The sequence below is a fragment of the Arvicola amphibius genome, chromosome 5 (genome assembly GCF_903992535.2).
Source record: "Arvicola amphibius chromosome 5, mArvAmp1.2, whole genome shotgun sequence".
Lineage (NCBI taxonomy): Eukaryota > Metazoa > Chordata > Mammalia > Rodentia > Cricetidae > Arvicola > Arvicola amphibius.
The window spans coordinates 63516832-63543375 of NC_052051.1; the positions used below are offsets into that span (position 1 = coordinate 63516832).

The 26544-nt window shown below is 36.3% G+C and overlaps 3 protein-coding genes across 3 annotated transcripts; 2 read left to right on the forward strand and 1 right to left on the reverse strand.

Moving 5' to 3' along the window:
- The first annotated feature begins 1281 nt into the window (after nt 1-1281).
- Nucleotides 1282-2220, forward strand: LOC119814817 (olfactory receptor 4F3/4F16/4F29-like). The gene has a single exon (XM_038330874.1). It carries the CDS (start codon nt 1282-1284, stop codon nt 2218-2220), a length of 939 nt encoding a protein of 312 aa, XP_038186802.1.
- An 11912-nt stretch (nt 2221-14132) lies between these two features.
- Nucleotides 14133-15071, forward strand: LOC119814847 (olfactory receptor 4F3/4F16/4F29-like). The gene has a single exon (XM_038330912.1). It carries the CDS (start codon nt 14133-14135, stop codon nt 15069-15071), a length of 939 nt encoding a protein of 312 aa, XP_038186840.1.
- Nucleotides 15072-24610: 9539 nt separating this feature from the next.
- LOC119815228 (olfactory receptor 4F3/4F16/4F29-like) lies at nt 24611-25552 on the reverse strand. The gene has a single exon (XM_038331393.1). The coding sequence runs from the start codon at nt 25550-25552 to the stop codon at nt 24611-24613; it is 942 nt and encodes a 313-aa protein (XP_038187321.1).
- Between the last annotated feature and the right edge of the window lie 992 nt (nt 25553-26544).

Genomic DNA, 26544 nt, shown 5'->3' on the forward strand with positions numbered 1-26544 from the left:
CACATAATTATCATTGTTTGTAATCGCCATGCAATGTTGGATCTCCAGGAAGTAATTACTATGTCAATGGAGCTTTTGTAATTTTAACATCATCATTATCTTGCTCCCACTCTTGATACCTTTTTTGCCTGGTCCACCATCATATTCTTTGCTTCTATGAGTATGACTTTCTTCAGATTTTATATGTACATAAGATATTTCAGCATTCATCTTTTTGTGGCTGTAGTTTCACTCATGAAAATGGCATCCAGTTTTATTATTGTTAATATGAGACCCAAAGTTCCCTTATTTTTAAGGGCTATGGAATAGTCTACTATATCTGTACTATGTATATATGTGAGTGTGTGTATGTCTGCATTTATGTTTATTTTCCACTCTTCTGTAAAGGAGCACATGGGATGTCTATATTAGTTATTATAAATAATGTTTCAATGATCATGGGCCATTTTCCTCTGGATAATTAATTCCAAAAAATCATAATGGCTAATAATTCTCTCTTTCTGTTGCCTGTCTGTCTCTTTCCCTATCTTTTATGTCTTCCTCTCTCTCCCAGTTCATTTATACTGTTTCTCTTGTATTTTATATATCTCCATCCTTATTTCTCCATTTTTCTGCTTTTCGTCTTTCTCCTTCCTTCCTCTTTCCCTTCATTCTTTCTTTCCTTTCTCCCTTGCTTCCTTCCTTCTTTCGTTCTTTCCATCCTTTCATTCTCTCTCTTTCTTCCTTCTTCCCTTTCTTTTTTTAATGTGGATGATATCCAGAACCCTACACACTGGAAGGCATGAGTACTATACCGATAAATATCAAGACCCTATTTTAAAATTGTTATGGAAATGCCTATATACTCTCTTTTCTATTTCTGGAGCTGAAGACAAAATCCAGGGCCTTATACTTGCTAGGCAAGCATTCTATCCCTGAGCTAAATTTCCAACTCTCTTGTACGCTTTCTTAAATAAATACACACACTAATTTATTATCCCAATAACAATCACACAGGTTCATTTTTTAACACTGAATCAAAAATTGGTTTTTTGAACCTTTGATAAAAATACTTTTAATGATTATGAAAGGGTATTTAAGAGTGTTTGTAATTTTCTGTTACCTGATAAGTAGCCATGTAAGCATTTTCACATACATCTGTTCATCTTTAGATTGAATTTAAATGCTAAATGAAAAATAGGTTTTCATAACCTTGAGTTCTAACCTTTTAAATTATTAATACAATTATAATTTTTAGTTTCTTCTACTGCTGTCCTTCAGGTAGTGCTACAAAGAGGATCAATGGAAGGAACAAATCACTCTATGGTGTCAGAATTTCTGTTCGTGGGACTCACCAACTCCTGGAAGTTGCAAGTACTTCTGTTTGTGTTTGCTTCAGTGTTTTATATGGCAAGCATGACAGGAAACTCCCTCATCATTTTCACAGTGGCTTCTGATCCTCACTTACATTCTCCCATGTACTTTCTGTTGGCCAATCTCTCCTTCATTGATTTAGGTGTTTCGTGTGTCACTTGTCCCAAGATGATTTATGACCTGTTCAGAAAGCACAAAGTCATCTCCTTTAGAGGTTGCATCACTCAAATCTTCTTCATCCATGTGATTGGTGGTGTAGAGGTGGTGCTGCTTATAGGCATGGCTTATGATAGATATGTAGCCATATGTAAGCCTCTCCATTATTTGACTATTATGAATGCCAAAATGTGCATTTTCATCTTAGTGTCTGCCTGGGTGGTTGGCCTTATGCATTCCCTGGTTCAATTTGTTTATGTAGTAAATTTGCCTTTCTGTGGACCAAATATTTTGGACAGTTTTTACTGTGACCTTCCTCGGTTTATCAGACTTGCTTGCATAGATACCAACCAATTAGAATTAATGGTATCAGCTAACAGTGGATTCATCTCTGTAGGCTCCTTCTTCATACTTGCCATATCTTATATTGTCATAATAGTCACTGTTCAGAAACATTCCTCAAGTGGTTCCTCCAAAGCCCTGTCTACACTCTCTGCTCACATCACTGTTGTGGTCCTAACCTTTGGTCCCTTGATATTCATTTATTCATGGCCTTCTTCTTCCACACACCTGGATAAGTACCTGGCTATATTTGATGCAGTTGGTACTCCTTTTCTGAACCCTGTGATCTACACACTGAGGAATCAAGAAATGAAGACAGCAATGAAGAGAATATGCAGACAGTTACTGAAATATGGGAAGATCTCCTAAATGATTGCAGTGTGGACATTCATCATTGAATAATTTTTTGTTGATGCAATTCAGTGAAAAATTACTTTCCTTTGTCATATTTGCTTACCTATACTGATATTTGGGTGAATTTTGTCTTCTGCTAGGAGAGATTTGCAGTGTTTTCTAGCAACAGAGAAGCAAATATATATTTATAAAACAAAGGTTATAGTAAGACAGAGCTCAATTCCCAAAGAACAAACTTTATGTGAAGCAAACTTTTAGTTGTACAGAAGATAGAAGATTGCTTTAAGGCTTACCAAGGAAATGTAAACACCCCCCCACCACTGTTTCTTCACTTCTGAACATAAATTTTCTCACATGCAGGACTTTCAGGTAGTGCTCCATGCGTATTTTGCAAATTGACAATGATCTGAATCAACTTTTTTCATCTTCTGTAATTTGCATACACTCCAGCCTCTCATTTTTCTGTCTGTTTAGAATCTGCAAGCACACACACACAATTCTCAGGAATATAAGCTGTCTAGTTAACATGATGTTCACATTTATTCAAGTTCCCTTCATATTTCCTTTCTATTTCACATGCTCTTTTTTCTTAGTATATATCCAAGTCAGAGTTCAGCAAAAATGTTTGTGATATTTTCGAGATGCAAATGAAGTTATAATGTTTTTAAATCAGTTTTTACATTGTAGGTACCTATGCATCTCATAGACACTCTATAGCGTGCTAACTCATTAAGAGACTCTGGAACAGAAGTAGTGATGTAGTTCTGCTTCCTTTTCAATATACCCTTTTAATTCCTCCATGGTTCAAGCTAGTTGCCAGTGTGTCATTATGATTATAGTCACCAGGCTAGCCATGAACTACACCGCTGAAATTGGAGGCATTGAGAGACACAGTATTAACTATCCTTGGTCTCTGTCTCATGCCCATTTTCCCTTGTAGGGGTCTAGTACCTTTAACTTTGCATCTCAATTGAGATTATAATATTCATGGGCAACTTTGAGTATTGACTATTAGATAAATCTAGTTCCTGTAAGTAATTCTTTATTGTAAATCATCCATACCTTTTCTTACTCACTGATTAAAGTATGAGTGGGCTAGATCCTACATCTCTGGTAGCTTAATCATTTGTGGGTTTATAGAATGCTTTGTCTAAGCCATCTTGTACTTACACAAGGTATTGCTTGACTAGGGGACATACTTTATACCAAATGAAGCATAACACAAAATTCACTGGTCTACATATGTGTCCCATGACAAGGAACTGAGTATTTAGGTTTAGTGAGGTAATTTGCAAAAGGGGAGTTGCAATGGTAATTGTAGCACCACACCCCATGATGATGCGTTCTCCAACAAACATAAGGCCCAGGAAAACTGCAGAAATATCTGTGGTACTCTCCTATTTACATCTACGATTATTTTATACTGTTCTGGAACTACAGATTTAATCCCTAGAGTTCTGTATCTGTAGGAATTCCCCTGCTGTCCTGAGGTTCTTTACAATCTTCTTGTGTTTGTATAAATTTTCTCAAACTATTACAGAATTCTTTCACTTGATTATTTCATTTTGCTCACTAGAGCAGGGTGAAAAAAAGAAAAAAATTTAAAAATTAAAAAGATATAATATTATTTTAAATATTTAAATTTAAAATAGAATCACGTAGAGATCAATAAATATAAATAAATAAAAAATCATAATACATTGTTTATATTTCAGAATATGCTTTTGAGACTAAAAATGTTACTGAAGGATTATTCTCCTGGGGTGTGGTGCTACAATTAACATTGCAACTTGCCTTTAGCAAATGGTTTGTAGAAGCTTTTGAAAGCAAGTGTGTAGGACACAGAGAATAACAGCTTTAGAGGAGTCTATGAGAGGAGACTGATGTTCTTGCCCTGCTTTGTTGCTATGTGCACAATCTATTGTGAAGCTTTTATGACTTTAAACGCAGTGTTATGAATTAATGTACTCTTTTTGAAACTAAAATATATGTTTGGACAATTGTATTATGAGTTATTGTTCTCTTATTTTAGTAATCCTAGTTTAAACTTTTTTGATTATTTCTTTATACATGATCTTAGGATTAATTTTTCAGTAGTTACACTGTTTTGTTAAACAGGTATTCATTGAATGTTTAAATTTTGACAGAAACTTGTGGATGTATTGTTTTTTTTTTTTTTTCTCATGGTTTATTTTTTTTTATATTTAAAAATTTCCATCTCCTTCCCTCCTCCTCCCCCCTCCCTCCCCTCCTTCTCCCCTTTCTCTCCCCTCCTTCTCCCCCTTCCCTCCCCTCCCCTCCACCCATACCTCCCCTCCCTCCCTCTCAAGGCCAAGGAGCCATCAGGTATTGTTATAGAAGGCATTGCTCTTTCCCTGGAATATTTTCTATTCTTTAGAGCAATAGAGTGAGAAACAGAGTTCCAATGTCATTAGTTTAGTGTGGTGGAGAAGTATATACAAAAAGTCAAGAGACCACAGACTGGAAGACAGTAGAACACACCTGTGTATCACATTACCTGAGGTGCTTTCAAAAATACAGACAAAAGCTTTTTAATATTTTTCAAGAAAATAAAATGTTCAACTATGTGAGAGTTGTAATTTCCAGAGACAAAAGATATGTTAGCTTAAACAATCTTAAAAACTAAATTACAAATTCTCAAATAGATCACAGAATTTGTCAACCACAGGAAACTAAAAAGGAAAGCAATAAGAGAGTAGGAAGGGATATGGCATTGAAGATGAGAGACTTTTGTGCAGTTTCCTCCTCCTGGCATTTTCAAGTGGTCCAAATTCTACTTCTAATTCATATCTATCTTATATTCTTTTATAAACAGCCAATTTCATTTTTAGATATAATATGGATAATTTCAAAACAAAATCATATCTAAAGCTACCTGGATTTGTATTTATTTTTTGATTTTCTCCTACCATTTATAGGTAGTGTTTATATCCATTTTATTTCTGAACAACAACTAGAAAAACTATTGGTAAAGAAGTTTGAAAAATAGTATTATTTTAATGTGTGGTATAAAGTAAGAAAGAAAATCAGAAATATATAAAGGATTGTTAAAGGTATTTTGGGCATGTTGGTGCACAGCTTAGTAGACTGAGGCAGGAGGATTGCCAGGAGGCCAACCTGGGATACACAAAAGGACTTGTACCAAAAGAATAACTAAACATTTAGTTTATTGAGTCCAGTAAATTTGAAGCTACAAAGTCATTTTCTTTTATGTATGTATGTATGTATGTATGTATGTATGTATGTATGTATGTATATATTTGAAAAGGAGACAATCATTTAATTTACTAAATAATAATTAAAAGTAGAGATGTTCCAACCAATTTGAGAAGTTTCAAATATGAAATGTTTCAGTTGAGTGTGTGAGTAAGCTTGCAATATTTCTAGATTAAAAATGAAATACACATGGATGATGGTTTATATGAGCACTGCTCCAAAGAGACATTGAACTTGATGAATCTATATTAGGAACCTCAATACCAAACACCTTGTCCATCAATAATGACTGAATGTCTTGGAATATGTTTTATTTGATTCATTAGTTTTGTATAGGCCAAGGAAAAGCATTAATTACTACACTAGGCAAAGACATAGGATGGTCTTTCTCTTCATGGATATTTCATTAGTTATGAGTGTAAAGAAAGTGTCTGTGAAACAGCACTTTCAAGTAGGGCTAATGTGTAAGTAAAGAAAATTCCAAACACCAGTCTTAGGAGTTTTCTCTGTGGGTAAGTATGGATTCCAAGTAAGTGAACGTCTTGTCCTTGTGTATGATCTAGAAACTTTTTAATGTTTGTATTTCATATATGTATTTATTTATTGAAAAGATTCTTTTTTATATAATGCATCACAACTACATACCTCTTCTTACCTCCCACTACCTCCCCTCTCTGTTTCTCTTCACAAAAGAGCATATCTTCCAGAGATGACAGCCAAAACAGGACAAAACAAGATACAATAAAACAAGGCAAAAATCCTCACATCAAAGCTGGTCAAGGTAAAATAAACAGAATATAGTCTAAAGAGCAGGCAAAAGAGTCAGAGACACACCCACTCACAGTTAGGAGTACATAAAACATCAAGGAATACAGAGAGTTCTCAAACAGCTACTGAAGTATAGAAAGTCTTCTACGTCCTGGTATCATGAACTTGGGAGTGCATTTTGACCCATCTCTGTGAAAAAATTTTCTACACTCTGTTTATATGCACCAATGGACTCAAATAAAAGACCATGATATATCCATATACCTATTGATACCTGGTTTTGACAAAGAAGTCAGAATTATACAAAGGAAAAAAGAAAATATCTTCAACAAATGGTGCTGTTATAACAGGATGTTGGCATGTAGAAGAATACAATTAGATTCATGTTGATCACCATGCACAAAACTCAAGTCCAAGAGGATCAAAGACCTCAACATAAATCTAGTGACACTGAATCTGCTAAAGAGAAAGTGGGAACTAGCTTTGAGTGCATTGACACAGGCGACTACTTCCTGAATGTAACACCAGTAGCACAGACACTGCAATCGACAATTAGTAAATGGGGACCTCCTGAAACTGAAAGGCTTCTGTAAAGCTAAGAACACTCTCAATTAGACAAAAAATCAGTTTATAGAATGGGAAAAGATCTTTACCACTCCACATCTGACAGAGGGCTGATCTCTATAATATATAAAGAACTAAAAAACTAGACACAAATGTCATATTATCCAATTAAAAAATGTGTACATATCTAAACAGAATTCTCAACAGAAGAATCTCAAATGGCCAAACGACTCTTAAAGAATTGTTCAACATCTTTAGTCATCAAAATGACTCTGAATTACCATCTAACACCTGTCAGGATGGCTAAAATAAAAAACACTGATGACAGCTTATGTTGGAGAGAATATGGAGTAGGGGAACTCTCCTCCACTGTTGGTGTGAGTGCAAGCTGGTATAACCACTTTGGAAATCATTATGGTGGTTTCTCAGGAAAATGGGAATCAATCTACCTCAAGACCCAGTTACATGAATCTTCAGTATATACCCAAAAGATGTTCAATCATACCACAAGGACATTTGCTCAGCTATGTTCATAGCAATATTATTCATGGAACATGGAAACAACCTAGATGTACCCGAACTGAAGAATGGATAAGAAAATTGTGGTACTTTTATACAATGGATTATTAATCAGCTGTAAAAAACAATGACATCTTGAAATTTGCAGGCAAATAGATGGAACTACAAAATAATTCTGAGTTAGGTAACCCAGACCCAGAAAGACAAACATAAGTGGATATTAGGAGTAGAGTACAACCAACCTACAATGCACAGCCCCAGAGAGGCTAGAGAACAAAGAGGGCCCAAAGAGGGATTCATGGATTTCCCTGGGATGGGAAAATAGAAGAGATCTTCTGCACAAGTGAGGGACAGGAGTGGGGGAGGTGAAGGGATGAGAATTTGAGGGAGCAGGATGGTCTGGCCGAGTGTAGAAGGCAGTTTGAGGTGGGACAGAGGTCTAATGAGAAACCTGGTGCCAGGGAAACTCCTAGGAATCCACAAGGATGATCCCAGCTAAGACTCCTAGCAATAGTGGAAAAGGCACTTGAACTGGCCATCTATTGTAATCAGATTGATAACTACCCTAATTGTCATCAGAGAGCTTTTATCCAGTAATGGATGGATGCAGATGCAAAGATCCACAGCCAAGCAATGGTCCAAGCTTTGGGAATCCTCCTGAAGAAAAGAAAGACAGAATGTATGAGCCAGAGGTGTCAAGGTCATGATGAGAGAATCCACAGAAACAGCTGTCCTGGACATGTGGGAGCAATGAACTCTGAACCAACAGTTAGTGAGCCTCATTCTTTCTCATGCTTTGAATTCCATGTTTAAAAGTGATGAATAGAAAATATTGACAAAAATGTCTAAAGAAAAAGTATGATGCTATCTGTATTGAAGATAATTATCAAGAAAGACACATCATTTAGCAAGAGTTTATGAGTCTTTTCATTAGAGTTGTAAAGAGGAACATTCATTAACAAATTGTTACCCAAATCCAGTAGACCATACTGCCTGGAAGTCCCAGTGTGTTTCTCTGGTTTCTTTACTTTCTATAACTCAGTAGCTGTTTTAGTACTCTCAGCATGAGTGAAGGAGTTCTCTCTCTCTCTCTCTCTCTCTCTCTCTCTCTCTCTCTCTCTTTCTCTCTCTCTCACACACAGCACGAGAGAGAGAGGAGAGAGAGAGAGAGAGAGAGAGAGAGAGAGAGAGAGAGAGAGAGAGAGAGAGAGAGAATTTCATGGGAATGAGAAATATAACAGTGTCTCATGATATTTGAGAGAACTGGTGTGATTGGAGCTTCAGTTTTGAAGAAAGGTAAGACGTAAGGCTAGAGAGGTGGGCAGGAAAGAAAGATAAAAATAAAAGGTGTAATAAAGATTTAGATAGAGGGTGAAAGGAATATAAAAGCTATACTCTAAATGCAATAATTAGTTCTTCACAACATGTATATAATAGGGAAATGGAAACAGAAGGACAGAATTTTGAAGGGGATTGCAATCTTTATAAAAGATCACATTTCAGGGAATGAGGAGCTGGCTCAGTGGGTAAAGGAGTTTATTACTTGAGTACCTGAGCTCTATCCTCGGGATGGTAGAAGGAGAGCACTGACTCCAGCAAGTTGTCCTTGGACTTCCACATGCATGATCACACAGACCAAATCTGCTGTTCTGCTACAGAGTTGGGATGAGACTGGGAGATTGGATCTGGAGGAGCAGAAGGAGAGATGAAGATCTGAAACCACCCTACCTGCTTCCCTGACAGGAATGCTTTCATGTTTTTTTAAAAAGTTATTTTATGTGTATGAGTATTGTCTGCATGTGTGTATGCAGACTTTGTGCATGCTTAGTGCCTCCAGAAGCCAGAAGATGGTACCATATACCACAGAATTGATATTATAGGCAACTGTTAGCTGCCATGTGGTCTTGGGAACTGAAGCCAGGTCCTATGCAAGAGCCCCAAGTATTCTTATCCATTGAGTCATCTCTCCAGTTCCTACAGCTGATATTTCAATGGAGTTGTTTTTGAGTTCTAAATATTAATCTGCTGTGAGATTTATAGCAGGAAAACACCTTTTCCCTTTATGGGGGCTGCCTCTTCACTTGGCTGCTTCCTTCACTGCACAGAAGATTTTTAGTTTGATGAAATCTTATTTGTCAATTGTTGGCCATTGTGTCTGTGCTATTGGTGTCCTATTGAGAAAGTTCTTCCCTGTGTCTGTTATTTTATGTGTACTTCCTGCTTTTTCTACTAGTAATTACAGGGCATCAGGTCTTACATTGATGTCCCTTTTCCACCTGGAGTTGAATTTTGTTCAGGGTGAAAAATAAGTCTTTTGTTTGATTTTCTACATGGTAAGATTGAGGTTTTCCAACAACATTTGTTGAAGATGCTGTCTTTTTTCCAATACATATTTTCGGTGTCTTTGTGAAATGTCAGGTTCTGTGGCTATGCAGTTATGTTTGGGCCCTCTATCTATACCTTTGATCTATGTGTCTCTTTTGTGCCAGTAACATGGTTATTTTTATTACTGTGGCTCTATTTGTGATTTGAAATCAGTATGGTGACACCCTCTGTAGTATTTTTGTTCAGGATTACTTTGGCTATTCTTGGTCTTTTAAATCTCCATATACATTTTGAAATTGGTTTTTCATGTCTGTGCAGATGATTCTAGTATTTACTGAGGATATTTCATAAAGCCTCTAGTTTATGTTGGTAGGATATCAATTTTCTCATTGATTCTTCTGATCAATGAGCAAAGAGCTCTTTCTATCTTCTGATTTACTTCTCAATTTCTTTCTTCAGTGTCATAAAGTTTTTATTGTAAAAGGTCTTCATTTTCTTGTTTTTTTTTTCTCCAGGTTTCTTCTTTTCTTTTTTTTTCATTTTTGCTACCATATCATTTCTTGGATTTCATTTTTGTACGTTTGTCATTGGCTTCTGATTTTTGCATGTTTATTTTGTATACTGACTCTTTGTTGAAACTATCAGCTTTAAGAGATTTTTGGTGGTCTTTAAGGTCTCTTATGTAGTGAATCATGTTATCAGCAACAAGGGCTACCTTGATACATTGACTCCTTTTGCTGTTTGTCCTTCCTTCCTTCCTTCCTTCCTTCCTTCCTTCCTTCCTTCCTTCCTTCCTTCCTTCCTTTTTTGACCTTACTTCCTTTCTCTATTCCTTCCTCCTTCCTTTCTTTTGTATTATTGAAGTAGTTAAGACTTTAGGAACTATATTTTATTGACATGAAGACCATGGTTACTCTTGGCTTGTTTCTGCTCTTAGCCCCCTGTGTTATTGGTTGGTAGTTAATTATTTCTTCCATTTTTAAGTTTCATATCTTCTGTGAACTTCTACACATCTGAATTTATATACAAATTCACAATTATATAATACATAAAAGTGAAAGTTTCATACTTTTTTCTTAAGATATACCAAAATGATTAAATGTGCATAGTCAGGATTTGAACTAATTTTCTACTTTTAGGGATTAATTATAATGGCTGGACATCAATATTTACAACAAAATAGCAAAATAGTACAATGATATAAACATTTCTATTTTGTTTTCTTTTTTCTCTTTAGTGTTGTTTTATGAGGTATGAAATCCTTTATTTGCACTGGACAAATCAAGCAGTCCCCTAGGGAGAGAGTCTAAACTATGAACACATTCAAAACTATCAAGTGTTTTTAGAATCTTTGGCTCAATGATCTCTTGAGGTTAGAATAATTGGTTTCATATATTTTATGTTAGGTTATTATTTGGTACTTTAGGCTAGAGAAGTCAGAGAAGCCAGTTTGTGAAGATGTTGTACATTTTATACAGGTAAAATGCACAAAGATGTTTAAACAATGAGAAGTGGGTCTTTATTTGTAGATATAACTTTAGTTTTGAAATTGCTATGAGCATGGATCATATTTGTGTTTGTTTAAAACAAAGTAGATAGCAAATTGGAAAAGAAATTGAATAGTATGAGAAAATAACTATGAAAAATTCTCTGATGTATAGAAAAATGTTCACTGTATTTGACTTTGAGCAAAAATAATATTGTACATGAAGAAATGTAAAAGACACTAGAAAACATCAAAAAGGTTTGTAGTACTTTTAATTTACTTGAGGTGCAATTTTCTAATACATACTCATTTCTCCATGTGTTGTTGAGAATTTGAAAACAGAATAAAATTTCCAGATCATGAATTAGATTTATTTTTCACATTTTCTCCTCTTTTAAACGTTTATTTTTTGTGCTTATGTTCATTTATTTTTTTGCTTCCATGTATGTATGTGCACTTCTTGCAAGCAGTACTCGAGGAAGCCAGAAGGATGTGTTGGAACTGGAACTGGAATTACAGACAGATATGAGCTGTCATGTGGGTACTGATAAACTGAACCCATTTCCTCTGCAAGATCAGTGAGTACTCTCAACCACTGAGCCATCCCTCCAACTCCATCTCTCATGGTTCATAACAAGTTTTTATATTAATTTTATTTCTGAACTGTAAGACAGTTAAAGAGTTTTAACAAGTGAAAAAATTTAATTTTTCTTGGGTGAAAGTGAGAATGAGAGTCAGAGTAATTAAAATGCAAAAAGTACTGAATTGAATTTTAAAATTAGAAAGCTAAGGGTGTTTCATTTATTCTCCTAAGTAGTTATTTGAAAAAGATAGCCAGTTACTTATATTTTCCTTGTAAGAAAGGGAGGAGAGATAATTCGTTTCTAGGGGGGGATTGTGATGGGGAGCCCACAGAGACAGTTGACCTGAGCTTCAGGGACCTCATGGACATTGGACCAACAAACAGTAGGGAGACTGCACAAGACCTACGAAGGCCCTCTGCATGTATGTGACAATCGTGTAGCTTGGTCTCTTAGTAAGGCTTCTAAGAGTGAGAGCAGGACCTCTCCCTGGCACTTAGTTGGCTGTTGGTAACATGTCCTTGTGCTGTACTAGCAGGTCTTGCCCCATCATAAGAGAAGGAGCTAGATCCTGTCTCAGCTTGTTGTGCCTTGCTTTGTGCAAGCCCATAGAAGGCCTGTCCCTTTACTGAATGGAGATGGAGGAGGAGGAGATGGGGAGGGGATGTAGATGGGAAAACGGAGGGGATGGCAGGAGAGCAGGGAGGGGGAACTGGTTGGTACATAAAATAAATTTAAAAAGAAATGGTACTTAAATTAAAAAATAAACCTTTATGGGCATAATAGGTCATTTTTCCCTTTTTGGTTTATATAGGCGTAACTAACAAATAAATATTGTATATCTTTGATGTATATATATATATATATATATACATACAGCGTTTGTTTACATATAAGATTAATTTTAATATCTATATATAAATTTAAAAAGTATATGTATATTACATTACATTATATATATATATATATATATCTTAAAATAATGAACATATTTACCTGAATACTTATCTGTTGTGAGAACATTGATGATTGACTCTCAGCAATTTTCAAGAGTGCCACACACAATTATCATTGTCTGTAATCGCCATGCTACATTGGATCTCCAGGAAGTAACTATTATGTCAATGGAGCTTTTGTATTTTTACGTCATCATCATCGTACTTCACATCCACTTCCGATGTCATTTTTACCTGGTTCACCATCATATTCTTTGCTTCTATGAGTACGACTTCCTTCAGATTTTATCTGTACATAAGATATTTCAGCATTTATCTTCTTGTGTCTATAGTTGCACACAACAAAATAATATCCAGGTTCATAAATGTTATTATGAGACAGAATTCCCTGAGTTTTAAAGACTGTAGAATAGTTCAAATATCTATACTATATATATATGTGTGTGTGTTTATGTGTGCATGTATATGTTTGTATTTATGTTTATTGTCTACTCATCTGTAAAGGAGCACTTGGAATGTTTCTATATTGGTTATTATAAATAATGTTTCAATGATCATGGGCCAAACAGTGTCATTTCCTCTGGGTGATTCATTCTAAAATTCATAATTGTTAATAACTCCATCTCTCAGTTGTCTGTCTCGGTCTCCCTCTCTCTCCCAGTCTATTTCTCCTATTTTCTATTGTATTTTCTCTGTCTCCATCTCCATCTAACCATTTTTCTGTTTGTTCCTCTCCTCTTTCTCCTTCCTTCCTTTCTTCCTTTCTTCCTTCCTTCCTTCCTTCCTTCCTTCCCTCCCTCCCTCCCTCCCTCCCTCCCTCTCTCCCTCCCTCCCTCTCTTCCTCCCTCCCTCTTTCCCTCCTTCCTTCCTTCCTTTCTTCCTTTCTTCCTTCCTTCTTTCCTTCCTTCCTTCTTTCCTTTCTTTAATGGGAATGGAATCTGGAGCCCCACAACTGGAAGGCATGTGCTTTATACCATTTAAATATGAAGGCCCTATTTTAAAATTTTTATAGAAAAGGATATATGCTTTATTTTCTTTTTTCAGAGCTGAAGACTGCACCCAGAGCTCTGTACTTGCTAGGCAAGCACTCTACCACTGAGCTAAATCCCCAACTTCACTGTACACTCTCTTAAATGAATACATACACTAATTTATGTTCCCAATAAGTCTGTATAAGGTTACTTTTTAAACACTTAACCAAAACTTGCTTTTTAACACCTAACCAAAACTTGCTATTTTAGAACCTTTGATGAAAGCTCTTTTAGCAAGTATGGAAGAGTATTTAAGAGTGTTTGTAATTTTCTGTCACCTGATAAGTAGCTATGTAAGCATTTGTTCATATATACATTCATCTTTGGATTAAATTTAAATGCTAAATGAAAAATAGGTTTTCATAACCTTGAGTTCTATCCTTTTAAACTATTAATACAATTTTCATAATTTTCAGTTTCTTCTACTGCTGTCCTTCAGGTAGTGCTGCAAAGAGGATCAATGGAAGGAACAAATCATTCTATGGTGTCAGAATTTCTGTTCGTGGGACTCACCAACTCCTGGAAGTTGCAAGTACTTCTGTTTGTGTTTGCTTCAGTGTTTTATATGGCAAGCATGACAGGAAACTCCCTCATCATTTTCACAGTGGCTTCTGATCCTCACTTACATTCTCCCATGTACTTTCTGTTGGCCAATCTCTCCTTCATTGATTTAGGTGCATCGTGTGTCACTTGTCCCAAGATGATTTATGACCTGTTCAGAAAGCACAAAGTCATCTCCTTTAGAGGTTGCATCACTCAAATCTTCTTCATCCATGTGATTGGTGGTGTAGAGGTGGTGCTGCTTATAGGCATGGCTTATGATAGATATGTAGCCATATGTAAGCCTCTCCATTATTTGACCATTATGAATGCCAAAATGTGCATTTTCATCTTAGTGTCTGCCTGGGTGGTTGGCTTTATGCATTCCCTGGTTCAATTTGTTTATATTTTGAATTTGCCTTTCTGTGGACCAAATATTTTGGACAGTTTTTACTGTGACTTTCCTCGGTTCATCAGACTTGCTTGTATAGACACCAACCAATTAGAATTAATGGTATCAGCTAACAGTGGATTCATCTCTGTAGGCTCCTTCTTCATACTTGCCATGTCTTATATTGTCATAATAGTCACTGTTCAGAAACATTCCACAAGTGGTTTCTCTAAGGCTCTGACTACACTTTCTGCTCACATCTCTGTTGTGGTTTTGTTCTTTGGTCCCTTGATATTTATTTATTCATGGCCTTCTCCTTCCACACACCTGGATAAGTACCTGGCCATATTTGATGCAGTTGGTACTCCTTTTCTGAACCCTGTGATCTACACACTGAGGAATCAAGAAATGAAGACATCAATGAAGAGAATATGCAGACAGTTACTGAAATATGGGAAGATCTCCTAAATGATTGCAGTGTGAACTTTTCTCATTGAACACAGTTCATTGGTTTCCAAATTCAGTGAAAAATTACTTTCTAGGATCAGATTTGTTTACTTATACTGATGTTTGGGTGAATTTGTCTTCTGTTAGGAGAGATTTGCAATGTTCTATCAATAGAGAAGCAATTATATATTTATGAAACAAAGAATATATACAGAGCACAATTCCCAAAGGAGAATTTTTATGTGAAACAAACTTTTAGTTGTGCTGAAGATAGAAGGTGCTTTAAGACTTACAAAGGAAATGTTAACTGCCCCCCCCCTCTCTCTCCTCTCTGAACATCAATTTTTTTCACATGCAGGACTTTCTGGCATCACTCCATGCGGAATTTACAAACTGACATTGATCTGAGTTAATTTTTCATCTGCTATACCTTGCACACAGTGTACCACTTGTTTGATTGTCTGTTTAGAATCTGCAAGCATACATAATTGTCAGTAATATAAGCTGTCCAGTTAACATTATGATATTCAATTTTTAAGTTTTCTTTGCATTTCCTTTGTATTTCCCATGTTTTTTTCAGTATATGTCTAAGTCAGAGTTTAGCAAAAGTTTGTGTGATATCTTAGAGATGCAATGGAACTATAACTTTTTTACCAGCTGGTACAGTGTAGGCACGTAGGCCTCTCATAGACACTCTACAGTCTGCTAACTCATTATAACACAAGTAGTCTTGTGGCTCTGCTTCTTTTTCTATATCCTCTTTTAATTACTCCATATTTTAAGGTAGTTGCAAGTGTATCATTATGATTATAGTAACCAGGCTAGCCATAAACTACTGCCTTAAAATTGGAGACATTTAGACACAAAGTATTAATTTTTCTTGGTATCCACCTCATGTTTATTTTTCTTTGTGGGATTGTAGCACCTCTAACTTGGCATCCATATTGAGACTGCAACCTTCCTGGGCAGCTTTGTGGGTTGACCATTCAATAAATCTTGCTCCTGTAAGTAATCTTTTATTGTATATCATTCATTCATTTTCTACTTCACTGTTTAAATTGTGATTGAGATAGAACCTACATACCTGCTAGGTTAATCTTTTGTAGGCTCCTAGAATGACTCATCCAACCCGTCTTGTACTTAAACAAGTATTGTTTTACCGAGGACATGTTTTATATCAAATGAAACATAACACACCGAATTCACTAGTCTACATACGTGCCCCATGACAAGCCACTGAGTGTTCAAATTTCATGATATAATTTACTAAATGGCAGTTACAATGGTAATTGCAACACCACACCCTAGGTTGATGTGTCCCCAATAAAACATAAATAAAGCCCATGGTAAAATGAAGAAATAGCTATGCTACTCTCCTATTTACATCTCCTTTTATGTCACCCTGTTCTAGAACTATTGATTTGACTTATGACCCTAGAAATCCCTAGAGCTCTGTAATTGTAGGAATGCCTTTGCTGTTTCCAAATTTCTTTACAGTCTTCTTGTGTTTTCCTAAATCTTTCCAAACTATTATAGAATGCTTTCACTTGATTGTTTTATCTTATTCATAAGAACAGGGTATGTCTTTTTCTCTGGACCTTGAGTAATTTCTGAGAACATCTGCAGAACAATGAAAATAAATAAGTCAAAAGACAAATACTAATAATATAAATGCAAAGCCAAAGAAAGACATAGAAGACTATATTCTACAGGATGCTATCTGAAGAAATATAGGCAGAGACCTTGAACTAAGGGCAACAATAAAAAGTTGCTGACCTTTATTTCTGATGTAGTTTCACGTTGAGACTAGAATCCCACAGAAAACAAAGCCTTCTAAACCCAGCAGGACCGACACACATATGAATTCCTGTGTCAGCATGTGCAGGGCCTGCACAGGTCTGTGCATGATGGAGGTCGCTGCATTGAGAGAGGAAATGGTCACAAGCCCTCATTACCCACCCAGGAGCTCTAACCACTCACAAATGAGAAAATTACTTTTCTTCATTGACTCTCACTAGATATAGAAACCATTCCTAAGGCCAGATCTCATGTCCAACAGTAGGTGGCCAATGCAAGATCAATCTTTGGCATATGGAGGTTCTTTGTCTCATAATACTTTACCAGGGTGTTTTTTCTCATTTTTTTATTAAAAATTTCCATCTCCTCCCCTCCTCCTCCCCCTTCCCTCCCCTCCCTTCCACCCAAATCCCCACTCCGCCCCTCTCCAAGCCAAAGAGCCATCAGGGTTCCCTTCACTATGTTAAGTCCAAGGTCTTCCCAGCTCCCCCTAAGTCCAGGAAGGTGAGCAACCAAACTGACAAGGCTCACAGTGAGCCCGTCCATGCTGTAGAGTTCATGCTCATTGCCGTTGTCCTTGGTTTCTCAGTCCTCCTCCACCATCAGCCACATTCAGACCAGGGTTTTTATGCATGCCCGTATTTTTAGAAATATCTTACAGCTTCTTTACATATACAATATAGTTTCTGCCCTTCTGTTTTTATGGGATTTCTGTGTCAGTGAATGTGTGTGTCTCTGTGTCTATATGTATTTTTTGTGCTGTTTTTGGCTCTTTTTCTACTGCTTGTTTCTTTATTTTATTTTTACTGTATCATTATCATTATCATATATCTGTTTCTATTCTAATGAGGGATAGAACAGTTGTGGATTTGTGTAGGTGGAGAAGTGAGGATGTTCTGAGAGTAGTTGGGGAGGGGAAATTGTAATCTGATTATATTGTATGATAAAGTATTTTCATGAAATAAAAAGAGAATAAATTCATAATAGATGTGTATATTTTAGAACATACTTAAAAACTTAAAATGTTACTGGATGATCACTGTTTCTATCAGGTCATGCTGTGATGATTTACGGAGGATTATGAATTTTCAGAGTATCACATGACAGTATTAAAATGAGAATTTTATTTATTTTAATATATTAGACACATCCTAGTGGTTTGTCCATGCTTTGAAAACAGTTGTGTAGGACACAGAGAGCAATGGCTTTAGAGGAGCCTGTAGATTCCAAAGTTCTTGTCCTGATTTGTTTCTATATAAACAATCTCTTGTGATGCATTTGCAACCTTAATGGCAGTGTTATGAATTAACATACTATTTTTAAACTAAAATTCATATGTTTGGACAATTGTATCATGATTTATTGTTCTCTTATTTTCATTATCCTAGTTTAGACTATTTTAATTATTTCTTCATACATGAGTTTAGGTATAAGTTTCAGCAGCTCTACAGTTTTGTTTTGTTAAACAGGTATGCTTAAATCTTGACAGAAACTTGTGGATATAAAGTCATATAAGGCAATGTTTCTTCCTTATATAATTTTCTATTCTGTAGAGCCATAGAATTAGAAACAGAGTTCCAATGCCACTTGTTTAGTGTGGCGGAGAAATGTATACAAGAAGTCAAAGGACCACAGACTAGAACACACAAGAGTATACCTGTGTAACATGTTACTTAAGGCACTTCCAAAAAATACAGACAAAACATTTTTCAAGAAAATAAGAAGATTCAGCTATGTGAGAGTTTTTATTTCCAGAGACAAAAGATTTGAATTAGCTTCAGTAATCCTGAAAACAAAATTACAAAATCAAATAGATCTCAAAATTTATCAACCACAGGAAACTAAGAAGGAAAACAGAATAAGAGAGTAGGAAGGCATATGGCATTGAAGACATGAGGTTATTGTGCAGTTTCCTCCTCCTTACATTTTCATGTTGTCAAAATTCTACCCCTCTTTAAATATGCATCCCAGTTTCTTTTATAAACAGCTCTCTCAGCACCAGGAACAAAAGTCAAAGCTGGTGTGGAATATTTCTTTACATTGTGTGAATATATGTTGTTGTGATTGGTTCAATAAACAAGCTAATTGGCCAATAGCTGAACAGGATACAACTAGGCAGGGAAGGCAAACTAAGAATGATGGGAAGAAGGAGGGAGAGTCAGGAGAGATGCCAGCCAGCTGCCCAGGAAGCAAGACATACTAGAGGACAGAAAAAGCCATGAGCCATGTGTCAATACATAAATTAATATAAATGGATTAAAGTTGACTAGTAACAGGACTGAGCTATTGCTCGAATATTTATGATTAATATAAGCATCTGAAGGGGTGTTTGGGAACAGATGGCCAGGGATAGGAAAACTCCATCTACATATGGCACCCAAACATTTGGCAAATATTTCCACATAAAACTTGAGAAAGCTTAAAAAAAGGATTCTAAACACACAAAAGAATGGAGTCAAGCATGGCTTCTTGCTGGCTGCATTTTATTGGGTAGGCTTTGTTTGTTGGTGGTGAGCAGAGGTCTGGCTCCTTTAAGACACAGCTGCCTTACTCAGCACTATTGACAAAAGGTCCTACTAGCAAACACTTACATAGGGTTTATGAGCAGCCTGTGGCATGGGACTTGGTGGTGGCATAGACTTATAAACTGCTCAGAGTTGAAGTGGTACACATGACTCATGTTGTTACCTCTGCCATGAAGCTAAACTATCACAGACCAATGAGGTGGGTGGTGCCAGCTGCCAAAACTGCAGTTTAGCAATTTAAAAACTTATGTGGTCAGAAAAAGATAGAAATATACAGTGAAGACAGACTCAGACAAAGCAAAACAAAATGAAAAACCCTTCTAAATGGGTTACACTGTCTTTAAAAATATACATAGGCTTGAGAGAGAAAAGAAAAAGTGTAGAGAAAAATCCCTAAAAAAAAGAAATAAAGTAAAATATATACATAATAAGTCGTGTAAAGATGGGAAATAAGCAGAGTCTGGATTATGGATTTTATTGTGCTGTCTTTAAAATTTCTGGCCACCTAAAGACCTTGGGTTATGAAAGCTGCTAGATTAAACCAACCTATATATTTTAAAAATAGCTTGACTTCACAATCTAAGTGAAAAAAATATGTTATTTTGGAAAGGAGGTTCTGATTTTATTTCCACAGGAAATGAGAAGCTCTGGGTTCATTCTGAGTTAGGAAAAATCAGGTTTGATTAAGGAAGACCCCCTGAAAAATCTCTAATGGTAACAGATTGCCCAGATAGATAATCCAACTTTTCAGAACACCTTTAACAGTTTTCTCAGAGTTCTACACCTAAAACAGATTGAAGACTACTGGCTGAGATGGTCTAGCCTCATAGAATACTCCAGTCAGGAGTTGACCATAATCCTAAATTTTCTCAAGGTTTCTCCAAAGATTACCCATACCCATTGTCAGATGGGAAGTAGGAAGCAGGTGGCAAAACAGGAAGTAGTAGTCTAAAAAACTATTCCCACTTTTCCAAAATATTGTTTATAAATGTTTGTTTTCATTAAAGGGGGAGTTGGATAAATTTGTTATTGGTCATAGTAAAAATAGGCTAAAGAAAAGAATAAAATCCACAGATCTCTTTCTAAAAGAAGTATATAGTATAGAAATTATAGGATAGGAGGGTATATTATTAGATCTACTTTAATCCAAAAACAACTATTAGTTTTACATATTTTACTTTGGTATGGATTTTGGTTCATTGATACAAATTTAAAGTTAATTTTGTTATATGTTATGCATATTTTTACTCTTGTTTAAGGTATTAGGTTTATGTAGCTCATTTAAATGTATTTAAATATATTTAAATATGTAAAGAAATATATATATCTATATAGTCAGGCTTATAGTCATGTTAGGTATAATTTTAAGGTCATAAACTTATATTTAGATAGATGGTTTTAAAACTTTAAAAACCTGCAGTTTATTGCATTTAATATATTTAATAACCTAAGGCTTTTATTTTTAAATTAATTATTATTAATTTTTTTCATTTTGCATACCAATCCCAGGTTCCACTCCTTCCCCTAGTCCCCTTCCCTCCACTTTCCCCTCATCCCATCCCCCCATCCACTCCTCAGAGAGGGTAAGGCTTCCCATGAGGATTCAACAAACTCTAGCACATCACTTTGAGTCAGGATAAAGGCCCTCCCCACTCTATGTAGGCTGAATAAGATATCTCTCTGAAGAGAACTTGTTTTTTGGAGCTCATTCTCTTTGGAGAGAAATCTCGCAATTCACTTCTATTGCTAAAGAGTGCCTTGAGCTGTGGTCTTGCTTTCTGATTAAAGAACATATTGAGTTCATAACGACACTAAAAAGTATATTTAAAAACTCCTCCTTTATACAACTATCTCACTTGGAGCTTTGTTGAGTGCACCCAACTCATTGAAAAGCTGTGAAAACAGTTGACTGTTTAAAGTGCTCACCTCTCCAAAACTGACAGAACTTGTGATACTTTTCATTATTTCTTATAACTCTCATTGTAGTGTCTTAGCTGCTGATATTTGCTGATGAGATGAATCTTACAGTGAGTTTGGATGACTTTTGGTAACTCATTCAAAAACAAACATAGGTCCAAGTCAACATTATAGCATAGCTGGAACACCACCTGTTCAAACTCCACAAATCTTTCCCCAGGAGATCTAGTATATTAGGTCCACAGAAGAGCAAGGGTACAATAAAAGCTAATTGGAACACTGTGTAGATAAGTCCAAGAATCCAGGCTACTGACCAAATTAAAATGCACTTTTGTGAACTCATGATAACATATTGAATACCATTTAGTCTTCTATTTTAGCACAAACAATGTAAATAATAGTAAAAATGTACCTTATACAATTTCCAAGCTAGTAATGTGCTCATAGAACTCTTTTGAATTAGAAACAGTACCCGTGAGTCAGTCTGATGAGGGTGGTGGTCTGGAGGAAATCAGAACCCATGCTGCAGATCCAGAGACAGCTCTTGTGTTCTTTTTCAATATACAACTTATATCTGAGCTTATAGATCTACGGACACAGCCAATGAATCTCTGCAGCAGTCCATGATTGATGGGCTTCCTATGACAGTATTAACCCAGTCCAAACAAAACCAATATCAGCTATGTGCATGGCACTATACTTTCTTCCACACACTATCTTGTCTGATACTTGTAACTACTGCAGGAGTTCATCTTTTCAAGTTAAAGGCAGTCTATACTGAAGCTGAGATTCAGTGGGGTGTTTGAGCAATACGTCAATGATAGATACTGCTTGACGCTCTCTGCATTGTCTTTCTGCTTTTTTTCTCTTTGTTTCTTACAAGGAATGGTGTAGATCATTCGGGGGACCCATGTGTAGCAGGTCAGTTCCATATCAGTTGTGTAACCCAGTCTTGAGAAATAGTATATTTAGGTGACACCTGAATTGATTCACCTGGCAGCACAAGTTGTGTGGAACTCTCCTTAAACTTTTTATTAATCATAAAGATTATATTTAAATCATATATTATATAAAAGTTATTCTTTCTCATTTTTATATTTATACTTACTAGTAGTTTGTCTTGTTTTTCTAATTTCTTTGTTTTCTTTTAATATAGTTATAAACAAGGTTTCCAATAATATTATTGTTTTGTATTTCACTGTAAAAAAAATCAGAATTTTTCCTTTTTAAGTTCAAACTATTCCAAATAACCTGTAAATGACACAGATTTCTTTGCCAAAAAAAATAACTAGAAAAAGAGGGGTGAAATAGTTTTCACATACATAAGTGAAATAGAAATTTACAACTTCTAGTTTCAAAAATATGTATTGACTAACATTATTAAAATTTCCTCTCTTCCTCTTTAATTGACCGTATAGCATACTTTTCAATTATAACTATAAATAAGTAAAACTGTTATCATCTGAATTTGTTTACCTAAATGCTGATTTCACTATTTCTATCAGTTCTACATGGTGTTAGAATTGAAAAGTAAACTATGAGCATTTAGGTGAACAAATTCAGATGATAACAGCCTTGAACTCTTAAATTTATCTAGCTAAGATCTTATTTTCTTTTACTATTTTTTTCATTTATTCTACATACTGACCATCGTTTCCCCTACCTCCTCTCTTCCTGTCCTCTCCAACCCCTACTTCCCATTTATCCCCTCCCCATCCACTCCTCCTCTGTCTCCATTCAGGAATGTACAGGCTTCCCATGGGAGTAAAAAAGCATGATACATCAAGTTGAGAGAGGACCAAGGTCCTCTCTCTGCACCAAGGCTAGACAAGGCAACTTAGCATGGGGAACAGGTTCTCAAAAGCCAGCTCAAGCACCAGGTACCAGTCCTGATCCCACTGCTATGTGCCACACAAATGGACCAAGCTACCCAACTGTCACACACATGCAGAGGACCTAGCTCAGTATTGGCCCTGAGTCCAGAGCTCAGGTCAGCTGTCTCTGGGGGTTCCCCCTTCATGACCTTGAGTACCCCCTCAACCCCCTGCTTGGACAATCTCTCCTCCCTTTCTTTCTTCAACAAGATTTTCAGAGTCCGATCTAGTGCTTGGCTGCGAATCTCTGTATCTGCTTCCATTATTTACTGGATGAAGGTTCTCTGATGACAATTAGGGTAGTCACCAATCAGATTACAGGAGCTGACCAGTTCAGACACTCCACTATTGCTAGGAGCCTTAGTTGGGGTCATCTAAGTGGATTCCTGGGAGTTTCCCCAGCACCAGATTTCTCCCTTTACCCCAAAATGCCACCCCACATAAAGACATCTCTTTCATTACTCTCTCCTTCTGTCCCACTCCAACCCACCCAATCTGCTCACTCATGATCCCCCCATCTCCCTACTCCCATCCATTTGCTCAGGAGATATCTTCTATTTCCCCTTCCCACGGAAATCCATGTGTCTCTCTTTGGGTCATCCTTGTTACCTAGTCTTTCTGTGGCTATGAATTGTATAACCTGGTTATCCTTTATTTACACATAATATCCACTTATGAGTGAGCACATGCCATGTTTGTCTTTCTGGGTCTGGATTACCTCATTCAAGGTGACTTTTTCTAGTTCCAATCTATTTCTAGCTAAAGATCTTTATCTTGTGTATTCCTGCTGCTGTAAAGACATTGAACAATCCACAAGGCCCAAATCTAGGCAGCTGGTAGATCAGAAGAGTTCTGTTTTTGAGAACTGGTACCAAAAGGATGTTTGCAACATTTGAGAAGATAGCAAGGTACGCTGAGTGCGTGAGGTTCCAGAAGTCACCGTTACTTTCATGAGACACAGCATCTGACATAAACCTCATTTACACTGAATTTATTGCTTTTCAGTATTTTTAGTATCTAACAATTATTTAGCAAAATAGATCAGATCTGCAGAGAATACAGTAGATATTTAAAACACTAAATTGAAGAGACTTTTGAAATTGTTTTTTGGAACAAAAATTTTAAATTATTTTATTAAAATATAATTAAGCAATCTCTTTCTTCCCTTTTCTTTCTCACACCACCCTCATGTCTGACAACCCTTCCCCACCAAATTCAAGACTACATCCTTTACCACTGTTACATATACATATCAGTTATATACATACATACATACATACATACATAATAAATGTATATGATTATATACTACTAAACACATAATTACAACTCGCTGTGACCATTTAATGCTTTTACATGTATTTGTTTCAGGGAAGACCACTTAATACAGGATAAAAGAGGATTTATCCTCAATAAAGTTTTATTTTAATATGAAGCTCTTGAACTGTCAATGAAAGAATTTTTTGAAACTTAAAGCCCTAATAAAGAGTCTTCTCATTGCAACTTTCATCTCCTTATTTCTAAGTGTATAGATGACAGGATTCATGAAAGGAGTGATGATGACATCAAAAATTGCTAAAAATTTATCTATGGGCAAAGTAGGGAAAGGCCACACATAGATAACAATGCAAGGACCAAAGAAGAAAACCACCACAGTGATGTGAGCTGAGAGAGTGGAGAGGGCCTTGGAGGAGGCACCTGAGGAATGTTTGCGAACCGTGACCAGGATGAAGATGTAAGACACAACCAGGATGAAGAAGGTAGCCATGGAGATGAAACCACTGTTGGCAGTGACCATGATCTCTAGTCTGTACGTTTCTGTACATGCAAGTTTGATGAACCGAGGAAAATCACAATAAAAGCTATCCATTTTATTAGCTCCACAGAAGGGTAAATTGACAACAAAAGCCAACTGGGCCACAGAATGGATGAGGCCAATGGTCCAAGTCAGAGCCAAGAGAAAAATGCACATTCTTAGACTCATGATGGTGAGGTAGTGGAGGGGCTTACAGATGGCGATGTACCGGTCATAGGCCATGACTATGAGCAGCACCATCTCTGTTCCTCCCACAGTGTGAATGAAGAACATCTGAGTGATGCACCCATTCACAGAGATGACTTTGCGCTTTCTGAAGAGGTCATAAATCATCTTTGGGGTAGCAATGCTGGACACACCTGTATCTATGAAGGAGAGGTTGGCCAGCAGGAAGTACATGGGTGAGTGCAGGTGATGGTCTGAGATGATTGTGAGCACAATGAGGAGGTTACCTAGCATGATTGCCGCATAAAATACTGTGAAGAACAGGAAAAGGAGAATCTGAATTCCCCATGAATTGCTGAGACCCAGCAACAGAAATTCTGATACAGTGGAGTGATTTCCTCCATCCATCAAGTTGTGCAGGTCTGACCATGAGGTGACTACTACCTGAAAGGCACAAGAGGGAGAAAATATTGTTTCTAAGCCAAATGGGTGTCCTGGTTGTAAAGCAATGACTCAAATATAAAACACTGAAGATACCCCTGTTGTTTTACAGGAAAATTTTTACAGATATCTCACAGAAACTAGGTATAGAACATTTCCTATGCTTACACATTTAGGGGCACTGGATCCTTTAATCCTACATTTAGTTTGAAGTGTATAGTGAAGAAGAAAAAATGGAGGCAAAGGCACTTGAGAATCTAAGGAAAGTCAAACAAGCTCTACAGACACTGTGCTTATTGGCTTTCACATGGGAAATTAGCATCATGAAATGGAAGCATGCTAAAAGAAATTTGGGCTTTTAGATTTTGTGTATCACTTCCTTACGTTGTTCTGGAGTTTTGTGCGTTTAAATTACTTACACATCTTGGTTTTCTAGGCTTGCAGTAGTATCATCAATAAAAAAATGTACTTTTTAAAATATGAAATATTTTCTTGCTGAAAATAGTTCTTTTTGTTAATTAATTAAATTTGTTCTCAGAGAGTCTCATACATGTACATAGTGTATCCTGACCCAACTCATTCCCCTCACCATCTTCCATCTATGTACTAACCCTTCCTCACTCCCTGACAAATACCTTTTCTGGTCTATATCTATTCATTTTGTTTTGTTATCAGTTCGTCTAATCAGGCCCTCCTGTGTAATCATGTGTCGTGTGCTCTCTGTTGTGGGCTGGTGAGCTCAGCAGTGTGTCTACAACAGGAGACAATGATTCTTCATTTCCCAGAATCTATCAATAGCCAGTAAAGGGTAGTGGCCCATGAGCCTCTTACCCTTCTATGTAAATTGCATGCAGGATCAGTTTGAAGCACACCACAGGTAACTAATTGATTACCAATATACATGAAGAATAACGAATGACTCTCCTTTCAGCTCTAGCATTGACTGATACCGAAAACTG

Coding starts and splice junctions, on each gene's coding strand:
- LOC119814817 (XM_038330874.1), top strand. CDS start 1,282: ATGGAAGGAACAAATCACTCTATGGTGTCAGAATTTCTGTTCGTGGGA.
- LOC119814847 (XM_038330912.1), top strand. CDS start 14,133: ATGGAAGGAACAAATCATTCTATGGTGTCAGAATTTCTGTTCGTGGGA.
- LOC119815228 (XM_038331393.1), bottom strand. CDS start 25,552: ATGGATGGAGGAAATCACTCCACTGTATCAGAATTTCTGTTGCTGGGT.